Genomic DNA, 10442 nt, shown 5'->3' on the forward strand with positions numbered 1-10442 from the left:
ACTTTATTGATAAAAATGCAAACTTTAATGAAGATGTTAAAAAAAAAAAGTGTCCAAATCTGATACCTGCCTTATTTTTCAATAATAAGAGAAATACAGAAACTCAAAGGTTTCACAGTCAGAGGCAAACACATCAGCCAGCGTTTTAACAAGGAGCGGCTACAAAACAGTTCGGCTACGTTCAGACTGCAGGCAAAAGTGGCCCAAATCTGATTTTTTTAACGTCACTCTAAATCGACATTCGTCACAATTCTGAATACAAACATGGAAGACAGCTGCACACACCTCCGTACAGAAGAAGCAGCCATTGCTCCACAAAAAGCCATAATTAAAAATGTGTCACTCTTTCTCCTCGTCGTCATTATCATCTGCTCATACAATTTATAAATGACACCTAAAACCCCGACTTCAATGGCCTCCATGTTTACTTTGTGTGACAGCGTGCTGCGTGTGACGTCTTTGTTATTGTTCTTTTGCACATCCGGGTCAATTCAGGACCATGACCAAAAAAAAAAAAAAAAAAACCCGATGTGAAAAGCCAAACAAAATCAGATTGAGGAATAAATCTGAGTTGAGCACTACGGCTTTCAGTGTGAACGTAGCCTTACATCTTCATACAGCAGGTGACTGCTGGGTGCAAGCATTACTCAATGTGAGGTTATCTGATAACTGAGTAACCAGCTTGGACATGCACTACTGCAGATTTTATAGGTTATCTGACTAGATAATATGCTAAAACTATCATGCATTAAGGCATTTCATGTTTAGAAAGACAGTCAAAGATAATATTACACTCTTTTATGAAGTCCTAACTAAATCTGTCTTGTTGATGTTACAAAATACACACACAAGTGGTATCCATCTTCATTTAAAGCCATTGGAAACTTAGATCAGTCATGTACTCTTTCATGTTTAGAGGCAAATTAGAGACTTCTTATTTTTAAGTCAAGAAAAAGATTGGACGTTTTTTTCTCAATCTTGTTGAGCTTTTTATTTGCAGAATGAGAAACAAAGTCGACTTCTATTAAGGCTTCAAACACATTCAATCAGATTACTTCAGCATCTCAGCTACTTCAGTCACTTAACTGTTAATGGACAAATAGTGCTGTCTGGTGTATCATGGCTGTTTGTTATGATTAAGATGGCTGCCATATGATTGTGACAATGTTGTCGTAGGAATGGTTTTATGTGTGAATAGTGTGAGAACCTTGCAATGCATTTGGTGCTGTGTCACCACAATGTGCAATGAAAATTCACATTTTCCTAACATCATGGCAGTCATTTAACACACCAACCAGCCACATCGATCGCACAATTTGTTTTGACCTCTAGAACTTCAGGCAAGTACTAAATGCTTTTTGATAAAAAAGTATTATCTAGCTAATCTAGTAAACACACTCTTGTAATTTAATTCTTTAATGGAAAGATCGCAGTCCGCTCGTCAGCAATAGACACATTTTTGGGTGTTTGAGTTTGTAGCATCGGCATCTTTATTTGTATACATTTCCATCTTCAGGTTCAAACAAGCTTTGAGCGGACCAGATGTGTGGGGGGGTTTCAACAAGTTAAAACCGCAAATTCTTCATAATTACAAAAAATATATAAAATTCTCTGCAAAGACCAGTGTCACATTAGTTTTTGAGGTTTAGTTTTCATGTGTCTCACATATATCATTTACATCATCTGCAAACCAGACTAACCAAATTGTTGATGGAATTACAGTACGTTACTTAACTGTGGTATGATGTACCATTTAAAAAAAAAAGAAGAAGAAGAAAAAAACAGCTTACATCAACTTTCCAATGGCTTTAAAAACAGGCAAAGAAGCCCAGAAGTTGAAGTTGAGTACAAATATTAGTCTGGATTGTACTGGTAAATCACATTTCAAGAAAGAACAATGCGTGAACTAAAATAATATCAAAATGGTAAAATAGTTAAACAATGAACAAACTGCCGATGTTGAGCTTGGAAAGGCAAATTCTCTGTGAATGGTGAACAATGGATGAACAATAAATTTAAAATTCAACCTTAAACAGACAGCACATGCAGGATTCCAATGATCTTGGACAAACTAAACTTTATGAACAGGACAAGCTTTTCAGTTTCAATCTGAAACTCCTCTATAGATCATTCCCGTGGCAGACATTTTGACTTGTTAGACACAGATGTAGTCAAATTAATAATGGTTGCATTACATTTAGGTGAACCAATGTCACAGCATTAATAATGTGCATGCTAGCTCAGTAGCATGACTTACGGGCAAAATGAAATGGAGCCATCATTAAAGGCATACTATGTAGGATTTGTCGGTTGCTGTTTGTAAACACAAAAGTTGGCCCCTCCTCCCCGGCTCAACGACACCAGAGTGAGCTGAGAGCACGAGTGAGAGAGAGAGCAGCGGTGGTTGAGCGAGCTAGAGTGTGAAAGTAGAGAGGGACTGGCGGTAGCGAGAACAAAGCAGTGAATCAGAGCAATAAAATGTTATTTTCTGATTGTTTGCCGTTACGTTCTAAAGCAAATAAACACACCCACACCTCAAGCCGGCAATGTGGCACCTCCCAGCATTGCCGGAGCTGGTGTGAATGCAGCTGACGCGCACATTCTCTGCTCTGCCCGTGTAGCTCAGCCCTCGGTCAAACAGACAGAGAGCAGAGAAGAGAGACAAAGAAACAAACGTCCCATTCTCTCCCCACTAGCACCCGTAAGCTGCTTGAAACAGACAGTTGCTTGTGGTTTGTATTCATTGTGATTATTATGTAGCTACAATGTAAAATTTCAGCAGTGGCGTTCATCATTTAGCAGCTGCGCTGCACTGCTGTTGACAGCATTTAGGGGAAACACTGAGGTACGTTTAAAAAAAAAAAAACACAATGTAGCAATGTAATGTGGTCACTACAGTTTTTACAGAGTCCTGACCTCACACCCTGCACGCTGTTATTGGCTGGGGGCTACACACCCACTGCCCAAGAAATATCCAGAACACAGCAAAATAATAAGACATACAGAGGGCAGAGTCTCTGCAGATAAATGCACCACCACACACTTCTAGTGGGTCATAAGTGATGATTGAGAGGTAATATTTTTGTATAGTATTCAATGATTTTAGGAAAATCCTACATAGTATGCCTTTAATGTTTTTAGTTACATCTGTTCTTTTACTACCATGAATGTCAAAGTGGTCAAAATTTTAAGAGGGTTAGCGACTATAAATTGTCAAAGACCATGAGAAGAGCATGTGTGACTTCTATTTTAGAAGGATTTTCAGGCTGAAGGATTTCATGAACACACCAACAGCTTTACGCATCATTTAAAAACACGTTGACTTCAGTAAACCTCATTACTTTGTACAGTGTCAGTTGATATATATGGTGTAGCTGAAGATCACTGAAGAGGTAATGTACAGTTTGGACTTCAAAAGTAGAAAACAGCGGATGAATGGTTTATAAGAAGGCGTCACACCATTCTTTAAGACAGCCATAGCAGTCACCTTGTTGTTTGGCATTTGCCCCACAAGTGTCCTTCAGCCAGTCCCGGAAAAGCTCCTCCTCTTTCTTTAGCACTAGAAACTGCCCGAGGACGACATACGCCTGTGGAGGTGAGATGAACACACAATGGAAAAGCAAATTAAAAGGATGACCTGTTGTTAGGCAGCCAAAGTTTTAAGCAGAACTTGAAAAACAGCACAGATTTGTATTTCTTAATAGGCTTGACAGCTTACAGTACAACAACAATAGATCAAGCTTAATGAAATTTCACACAAACAAATGTCAGAAATGCCAAAATGACACCCAGACAAGTGTGGCAGCCAACAGGATAGTAGTTAAAAGAAAAAAGTGGCAACTTGTTTTACCCACATTATAGAATTGAATCCAAGTTCTATAATAACCTGAGTTTGCTGTAAGTTGAAGCCAGTTTAACTGCTGAATGCCCTTTTGCTGAATCATTTAAATGAGTGATGAATAACCCGTTAATCTGGTCATGCTTAATTTTCAATCATCTGTCACCTTATCAAAACCTTTATCCTCCAGTCTTTTGCCAAGAACCTCTCCGATGCCTGCAAGAGCCATCACAGACTTCTCGCCCATGGGCTCGGCCACAAAGTCTTTATGTTTTTGGGATGTCGACGACATGGCTGCTTTGTAGACGGTCACAGATCACCAACTGCTGAGCTGTAATGCAAAGATCACAATGGAAAATAAATACAGTAAAATTCATTCCACAGAGGGATTGAATCCCCATCAATTGCTTTAATCTTTTTGTTTTTCTCTTTATTGTTTTTGTGATGCCTTTTTCTGAATGGGTGATGGGGAATTGACTGCTGAGCCTCAGCTTTAAGTTCATGTATTTTCATCCATATCAGATGAGCAGTGTAGCAATTGTAGCCGTTTACAGTAATTGGACAAGATACCATACTTCAATTAAGTCATGTTATTTCATGTTTGCTTGCAAATCCTTTCCAGTCAATAAATGGCACCAGTCATCTGTCGTGCAAAGAAGTGATCATCTACCAGAAACTGATTGCCGTTGGCAGGAGTGTGCAGATTGTTAAAGCTGTATCACCCTGTTTATATCAGGGATTAAAGCAAGGAAAGATTTGTGAGCCTGAAAAGTTGTCCAGGAGGAAACGTGTACAATATATTGAATTAGGTATTATATGAATTTAAAACTGCTCTATGCCTGATAACTTTGACCCCAGTTATATACGTCTACAGTGGCTTTTATCTGGACCAAACTGTCATGGTGCAAAATATAGACATGGCTTTACCCTCGTGGTAATAGCGAAGGTATGTCTTTATGAAGCTTTAACCTCTGTTCTAATTGAATAATCGCACACTCTATGTTACTAGTTGTATTAGCCCTTTAGAGATTTTAAAACTAGTGAAAAGGACGGGACACCTGGAATTGCGCTACGAATACGTTGGCAGAGGCACTTCAATAATTACATTAATGAAATAGCGACATATAACTATTCTAAAGTTATATTAATACCAGTTTTTAACACTAATAGTGTGTTTTGGCCCCATTGCTTTGACAAGGAACTAGGAAACAACCGCAGACGAACGGGCGCTGCACAAAACTTTCATGATAAGGCCATGATTTGAATAATAAAAGCAATCAGGTTTGCCCAGTATTCAAACAGAGCCACACACACACACACACAAAAACACAAACACTACAATGAATAATGGTTGAGGCCTGTGTTTACACTCTTTCGTTCTGACCTGCATTGAATCGCGCGCGCAATACCTTTTTGTTGCTAACAGCTTTAGCACAACGTGCTAATGTTCACTAACTCCACACCGATTGGCGTTAACGTCTATTTGACTACGAGTCACCACTAGGTGTTGGCAGCGGTTGTTCGCTATTTAAAAACATTATGCGATCTGTAAGTGATCCTCGTCGTAGTCTATGAAGTTAGCTCTGTGAGACCAGAGAGGAGCTAATAGCTCATCAGCATTTAGGCGCCTTCAAATTTACTTAATGCTAATGTAGCATCAACGTTAGCCAGACTAGCTAACTACTGCCTATTATCTTCAAACTATAGGCTACCATTTAGTTTATAGGATATTTAGGATAATTACAGCCACGTCACATTATGGCTGAGTGTCGACTTACCTTCCAATGTGTCTGAGTCTGTCTGTGTCTGTCTGCCGTGTAACGTTAGTTTCTGTTTCTGTACAAATCACACACACCCCGGTGACCACAATGCAACGCGCTCTCTTCTTGTTCCTCTACGTCACTCGGTGACGTCACGCAACAGCGGATGTTTATCCTGGTAGTTGGCTGAGCCTTATACTTTTACTTTATATGATGTTATATTTTACCAGCACAAAAACAGCTCCTTTCAGCACATTGTCGTTTTCTATATGTTGATGGTTGAATTTTATATCCACAAGAGCAAATTTTCTACATCTTCACCTAGTTTGCAGCCTTTTCTTGCAGAAATTCAATGTGGTCTCATATCCCAATTTCGTATATCTGAGTGAAAATTCACACAGCATTCATGGGCATAATCTTCATGTACCTTTCATAGTCATGTAGATCAGTGGCCTTCAGATTAATACAATTATCAAGTAATGTTGAAAATTATAACAAACTGACCAAAGATTGGTTCATACTTTCTAAACTTAAACACTGTAAATTTCAAATAACTGAGGCAATGCACATTTCTGCTCATACATGTTGCCAAACCTCAAAAGCCCACATATAGTGACACTGACAGTATTACATGATTAATGAAATGTGTTTCTGAAACTTCTAATTTGCATAAATTCTGCATGAGTGTGTAAGGTGGATTAAACTCAGCTATTTTTAATACAATGTGCTTGTCTGCCCTGTTATCCAAATCCACTTTCAGATGGCCAATGTGGATTACTTTAGTTCTTTTACTTTGAGGCAAAGTGCCTTGTTTGTATTGTACTTCATGACATAAAACATCATGACACTGGGCGTTTATCTTCTTGCATCTTTTATTATAAAAAAGGTCACAGCTGCAGGATTTTTTAATTAATATTCACTAAATAACACTTAAATTACACTAAAAGCAATACAGGAAAACAGTGATTATTGCTTTCGGGGTGACTTTTATTTACTATCAAGGAACAGAATACAGAGGATGATGTACAGTCCTTTGGAGTGTCATTCATCACATAGTTGTGCGCATTAAGTACCTTCCAGCTCTGTTTTTAATACTAGTATGCATGTGGCATTTGCATCCATCTTTGAGAAGAGGAGGAAACTTTAACGGGTTTGTATTGGGGTTTGTTAGTGCAGCTTTTACAGTAACTGAAGGTTTGTAGTTTGGTTCAATAAGCTCTGAAAAAGCCTACAGCTCAGACAGAATACTGGAAGCAAGGCTGCAGGTCAGCCCAGTGCCATCAGGCTCCACGTTGATCTTCTTCACGACTCCATCTTCCACCAACATGGAATATCTGAAACGCAGGATGAAGTACACACTGGTTCATAGCTATGAACTTCAAATGTGACTGTAAAAGCCAGACACTTACTCAGTCTGATGCATCTGATGTGAAAAAGGGATTTGATTTTAGATGAAAATATGCCTTGATAACTGATGTTGTCATTGATCTTTGCACCAGAGGAGAGTCTAATGGCAGACGTTCAAGGACTCTTATATGCCTACATGTACCTGTATCTGTGTGTGTCTGCAAACAAAAAGAGGTTGCACGTCTGAGGCTGTGTCCGAAATCGCTCCCTTGTTCAACCATTCACCATTTCCTCACATGATGACACAAATCATTATCATCATGCGTCACTGACAGGTGCAGAGTCACATGACGATAATTTTAGCATTTATAAAAATGCAACGTATTGCATAGTGGGATTGTTAGCAGAAAGTATTGTACACACCATGACTACTACTTCTTTCCTTTGGTTGCAGGAATATTTGACTTGGCACAATATAGTTTGTACATTTCACATTCTAAATTCATACACTCAAATCAAATGGTGGACAGTTAAATGCACTATTGTAGTAAATAGGGAGTATTTTTGGACACGGTCTGAGTTTACATTGGATTTAATAGATTAAAAAAGTCCAGCTTAAACACATATGCTATATTAATGTTTTGCTAAAAAACTGAAACAGGAAGAAATATCCGTACCTCTTGGATCGCTTGTTCCCAAGTACCTGCACAATCTGATCATTGTCAAGTAACAAGTCAACGGCCTAAGAAGCAGAGAGAAAAAGACCGATCAGTGCACACAGACCTGAAACTTCAAATGGAGAGTACATATAGTATACCAGAGGATTTATTTTACCTTTGTAAATGCACCGGTAGGATCAGCCAGCATTCGAACCTGGAGAAGAAAGTAGCAGCAAGCTCAATAATCTAAGTATAACTGCTGTGTCGACAGACTCAAGGATAATGTCAGTGCTTAGAATATATTACGAGTGTGATACTTCACCTTTCCTTTATGGTCAACTGTGAGAATGTTGCTGTCAGAGAGACCAAACAGCCTAGTGCACTGTGATAATGTGTGGCAGATTGCTGGACTACTCACTGGTCAAATCCACCACAAACGGGTGCCAAATCGAAATTCCATATTTACTTTCAGCATACAAAATGTTGGACAGGAATTGTCCATGGCTCTCTAACATCTAGGATGTGTGAATAATCATATTATTATCCTCTGAATGATTATAATAAGTGGTCAGCTTTTATCTCACAGTTTGACTTTGTAGACTTGGTGCAGGTTGTGGCAGAAATTGCATGTCACACAAAAACTCTAGTCTATACCTTGCCATCTGCTCCATGCTCCTTTCCCCAGGCAGCCATGACAAATGCATCATTGACAGAAATGCAGGCAACCTCTTGGATACCTTTACCCCTCAAGTCCTCGGCCTGCTGCACAAAACCTGGGAGGTGAGTCTGAAAGCAACAAGAGAAATGTTGTCAACTGATGCAAAGATCATTGTGCCCAAGACATGACAAGTAAAGTGAACAGTGTGGACTCACCTTGGAACAACCAGGGGTGAAAGCTCCCGGTACAGCAAAGAGGACTCCCTTTTTCCCCTTGAAGAGCTGATCCATAGACACCTTGTTTCCTGGCTCCCCCTCCTGGACCTCCACTGCTGGAAGATGTTCACCTACCTAATGGGGATTGAGATGATAATATACAACAAAAGTATTATTTTTTTTAAAAATTCCCACATCAAAATAATTCCATTACTTATTTTTATCTCCCCCCACAGGCCATTGTAAGCATTGCTTTCCTCACTGTTAGAATCTGTTTAATAGGTCAGAAAGTGTCAGCATAGTTGCACAACATACACATCACCTGCGTACAGTATAGCCTAGTAATGCTATTGTCTTACTCAATTTAATAACGGATTATTAAAATAAACCTCCAATTAGACCTCTCGTTAAAGCTTAGATTAAGGCCTCGTGGTTTAGTAAAGAGTTGATCACCTTGTAATGGGCGCACAATTTGGCTGCTGGCCACTGGAGGGCGACAAACCCCCACATACAGATGCGTGTCTGCACTATTGACTATATATAAATACCATTGACTGCATGGTCTACACGATAACCCTCGAGTTGTGAAAACTCTCGCGGGATTTGCAAGGCAGTCTTAACTTTAATCCACAACACGTTTCAAGTTTTCATTTTGACCCAAACCAAGTAGATTTTGTGCCTAAATTTAAACATACCTTAACCACAGTGTTGTCACTTCTGAAAACAGCGACACAAGGATATTTTGAAGCGGCTCAAGAGAGTTTCGCAAAAGTAGGGTTACCATGTAGACACGACCCAGATCCAAGTGCGTGTTTAAAAATGGCTGAACGGCTTCTTTCAAATTATCTAAGACTGACATTGACGGACGGATTTAGTGTCACATTTAACGCAAATCACACTGAGTGCTTAAAAGCTGCTTCAAAAAGCCCTAATAAATATTTGAACACTTTAACTGTCAGCGTGAAATTCTTAAGGATATTAAATACATTCATATGTGTGCGCAGATCAGCTGTGAAGTGCAAGCGCACTTTGAGTAAGTTAACTGACGTGTAACATGTGAAGTTATGCTTAAACTAACGCTACATTAAAGACAGAAACTGAAGCAGGGCAACGCAAGATTAATTTGAACTACACAGGCCTTTAATAAGGCGTGAAAGCCCGAGTGGCGACGCAGCAGTGTAATCATTGACAGTTTGCTTTATGTGACGTTCAAATCAAGTCAGAGAGGTGTGAAGGAAGTAGCTGGTAAAGTGCAGAGGGGGCCGTTGTAGTTGTGATAAAGAAATAAACAAATCGTCTCATTCCTAGCTAACGGTTGACATCATGGCGACCAGTGCCAGAGAGGGAGTGAGCACTGTGAGCTACTCAAAGAGAGACGAATAACGGTGCAGTTTGTCTAATTCACAGGCAGGAAAATACAACGACATCTGTGAGTCTTTGAATACACCATGCAGCACACTCAGCTAACGTTAGATAAAACGCACGCAAGTCTTACCTGAATTGGCATTTTGGCGAGAGGAGAAGTGTGGATCAGCCTTGTTGAGCACTGGACGACACGGCTGCTTCTGATGAGAGAGGATGTGATTGAAAGCATCGTAGCTTGTTATTTAACCGGCTAGCTGTTAGCGTTTCACAGTATCTGTCGATGAGGTTGCAGGACGTATGGCTCCTGCGCTCCGTTTAAAGCCGGGACACACCTCGACCTGACTTTGCTTCTCCGTACTGTTACTTACAGTCTCGCATTGAGTTTGGCTGCTGGGATTTAACCTCGCTTCCAGATTTGGGCCTACTAAATCTTTATTTCCTGCGCCATCTGCTAGCAAGAAGCCATACGTCTAATGTAGTAGATGAGTGGTGCTTTGTGAACAGTAGTTTTAATCGTTTGACATCAATTGAAAGCTGCAGGTAGAGACATGACAAGATTGATCAAATTCATCAAGGCTTCTATCTATCTGTTAAATATCA

The 10442-nt window shown here is 39.6% G+C and overlaps 2 protein-coding genes across 2 annotated transcripts; both read right to left on the reverse strand.

Moving 5' to 3' along the window:
- Window positions 1-1466: 1466 nt before the first annotated feature.
- On the reverse strand, window positions 1467-5753 carry banf1 (BAF nuclear assembly factor 1). The gene is made up of 3 exons (XM_067607595.1): window positions 5617-5753; window positions 4005-4169; window positions 1467-3587 (listed from the first exon to the last, which is right to left on the reverse strand). Exons 2-3 carry the CDS (start codon window positions 4128-4130, stop codon window positions 3441-3443), a joined length of 273 nt encoding a protein of 90 aa, XP_067463696.1. The 5' UTR covers window positions 4131-4169; window positions 5617-5753; the 3' UTR covers window positions 1467-3440.
- An 811-nt stretch (window positions 5754-6564) lies between these two features.
- prdx5 (peroxiredoxin 5) lies at window positions 6565-10293 on the reverse strand. Its single transcript, XM_067607594.1, has 6 exons — window positions 9973-10293; window positions 8478-8612; window positions 8259-8390; window positions 7780-7818; window positions 7623-7687; window positions 6565-6932 (listed from the first exon to the last, which is right to left on the reverse strand). Exons 1-6 carry the CDS (start codon window positions 10069-10071, stop codon window positions 6827-6829), a joined length of 576 nt encoding a protein of 191 aa, XP_067463695.1. The 5' UTR covers window positions 10072-10293; the 3' UTR covers window positions 6565-6826.
- Window positions 10294-10442: the final 149 nt, after the last annotated feature.

This window comes from Thunnus thynnus, chromosome 13, assembly GCF_963924715.1.
Source record: "Thunnus thynnus chromosome 13, fThuThy2.1, whole genome shotgun sequence".
Lineage (NCBI taxonomy): Eukaryota > Metazoa > Chordata > Actinopteri > Scombriformes > Scombridae > Thunnus > Thunnus thynnus.

What these genes read in the sequence shown, in the direction of transcription:
- banf1 (XM_067607595.1), bottom strand. Translation starts at nt 4,130, where the DNA reads ATGTCGTCGACATCCCAAAAACATAAAGACTTTGTGGCCGAGCCCATG. An exon ending in AGGATAAAGGTTTTGATAAG is followed by an intron (nt 3,588 to 4,004) that starts GTGACAGATGAT and finishes TCACCTCCACAG; the next exon opens with GCGTATGTCGTCCTCGGGCA.
- prdx5 (XM_067607594.1), bottom strand. Translation starts at nt 10,071, where the DNA reads ATGCTTTCAATCACATCCTCTCTCATCAGAAGCAGCCGTGTCGTCCAG. An exon ending in CTACCGGTGCATTTACAAAG is followed by an intron (nt 7,688 to 7,779) that starts GTAAAATAAATC and finishes TCTGCTTCTTAG; the next exon opens with GCCGTTGACTTGTTACTTGA. An exon ending in GGGAACAAGCGATCCAAGAG is followed by an intron (nt 6,933 to 7,622) that starts GTACGGATATTT and finishes CCTGCGTTTCAG; the next exon opens with ATATTCCATGTTGGTGGAAG.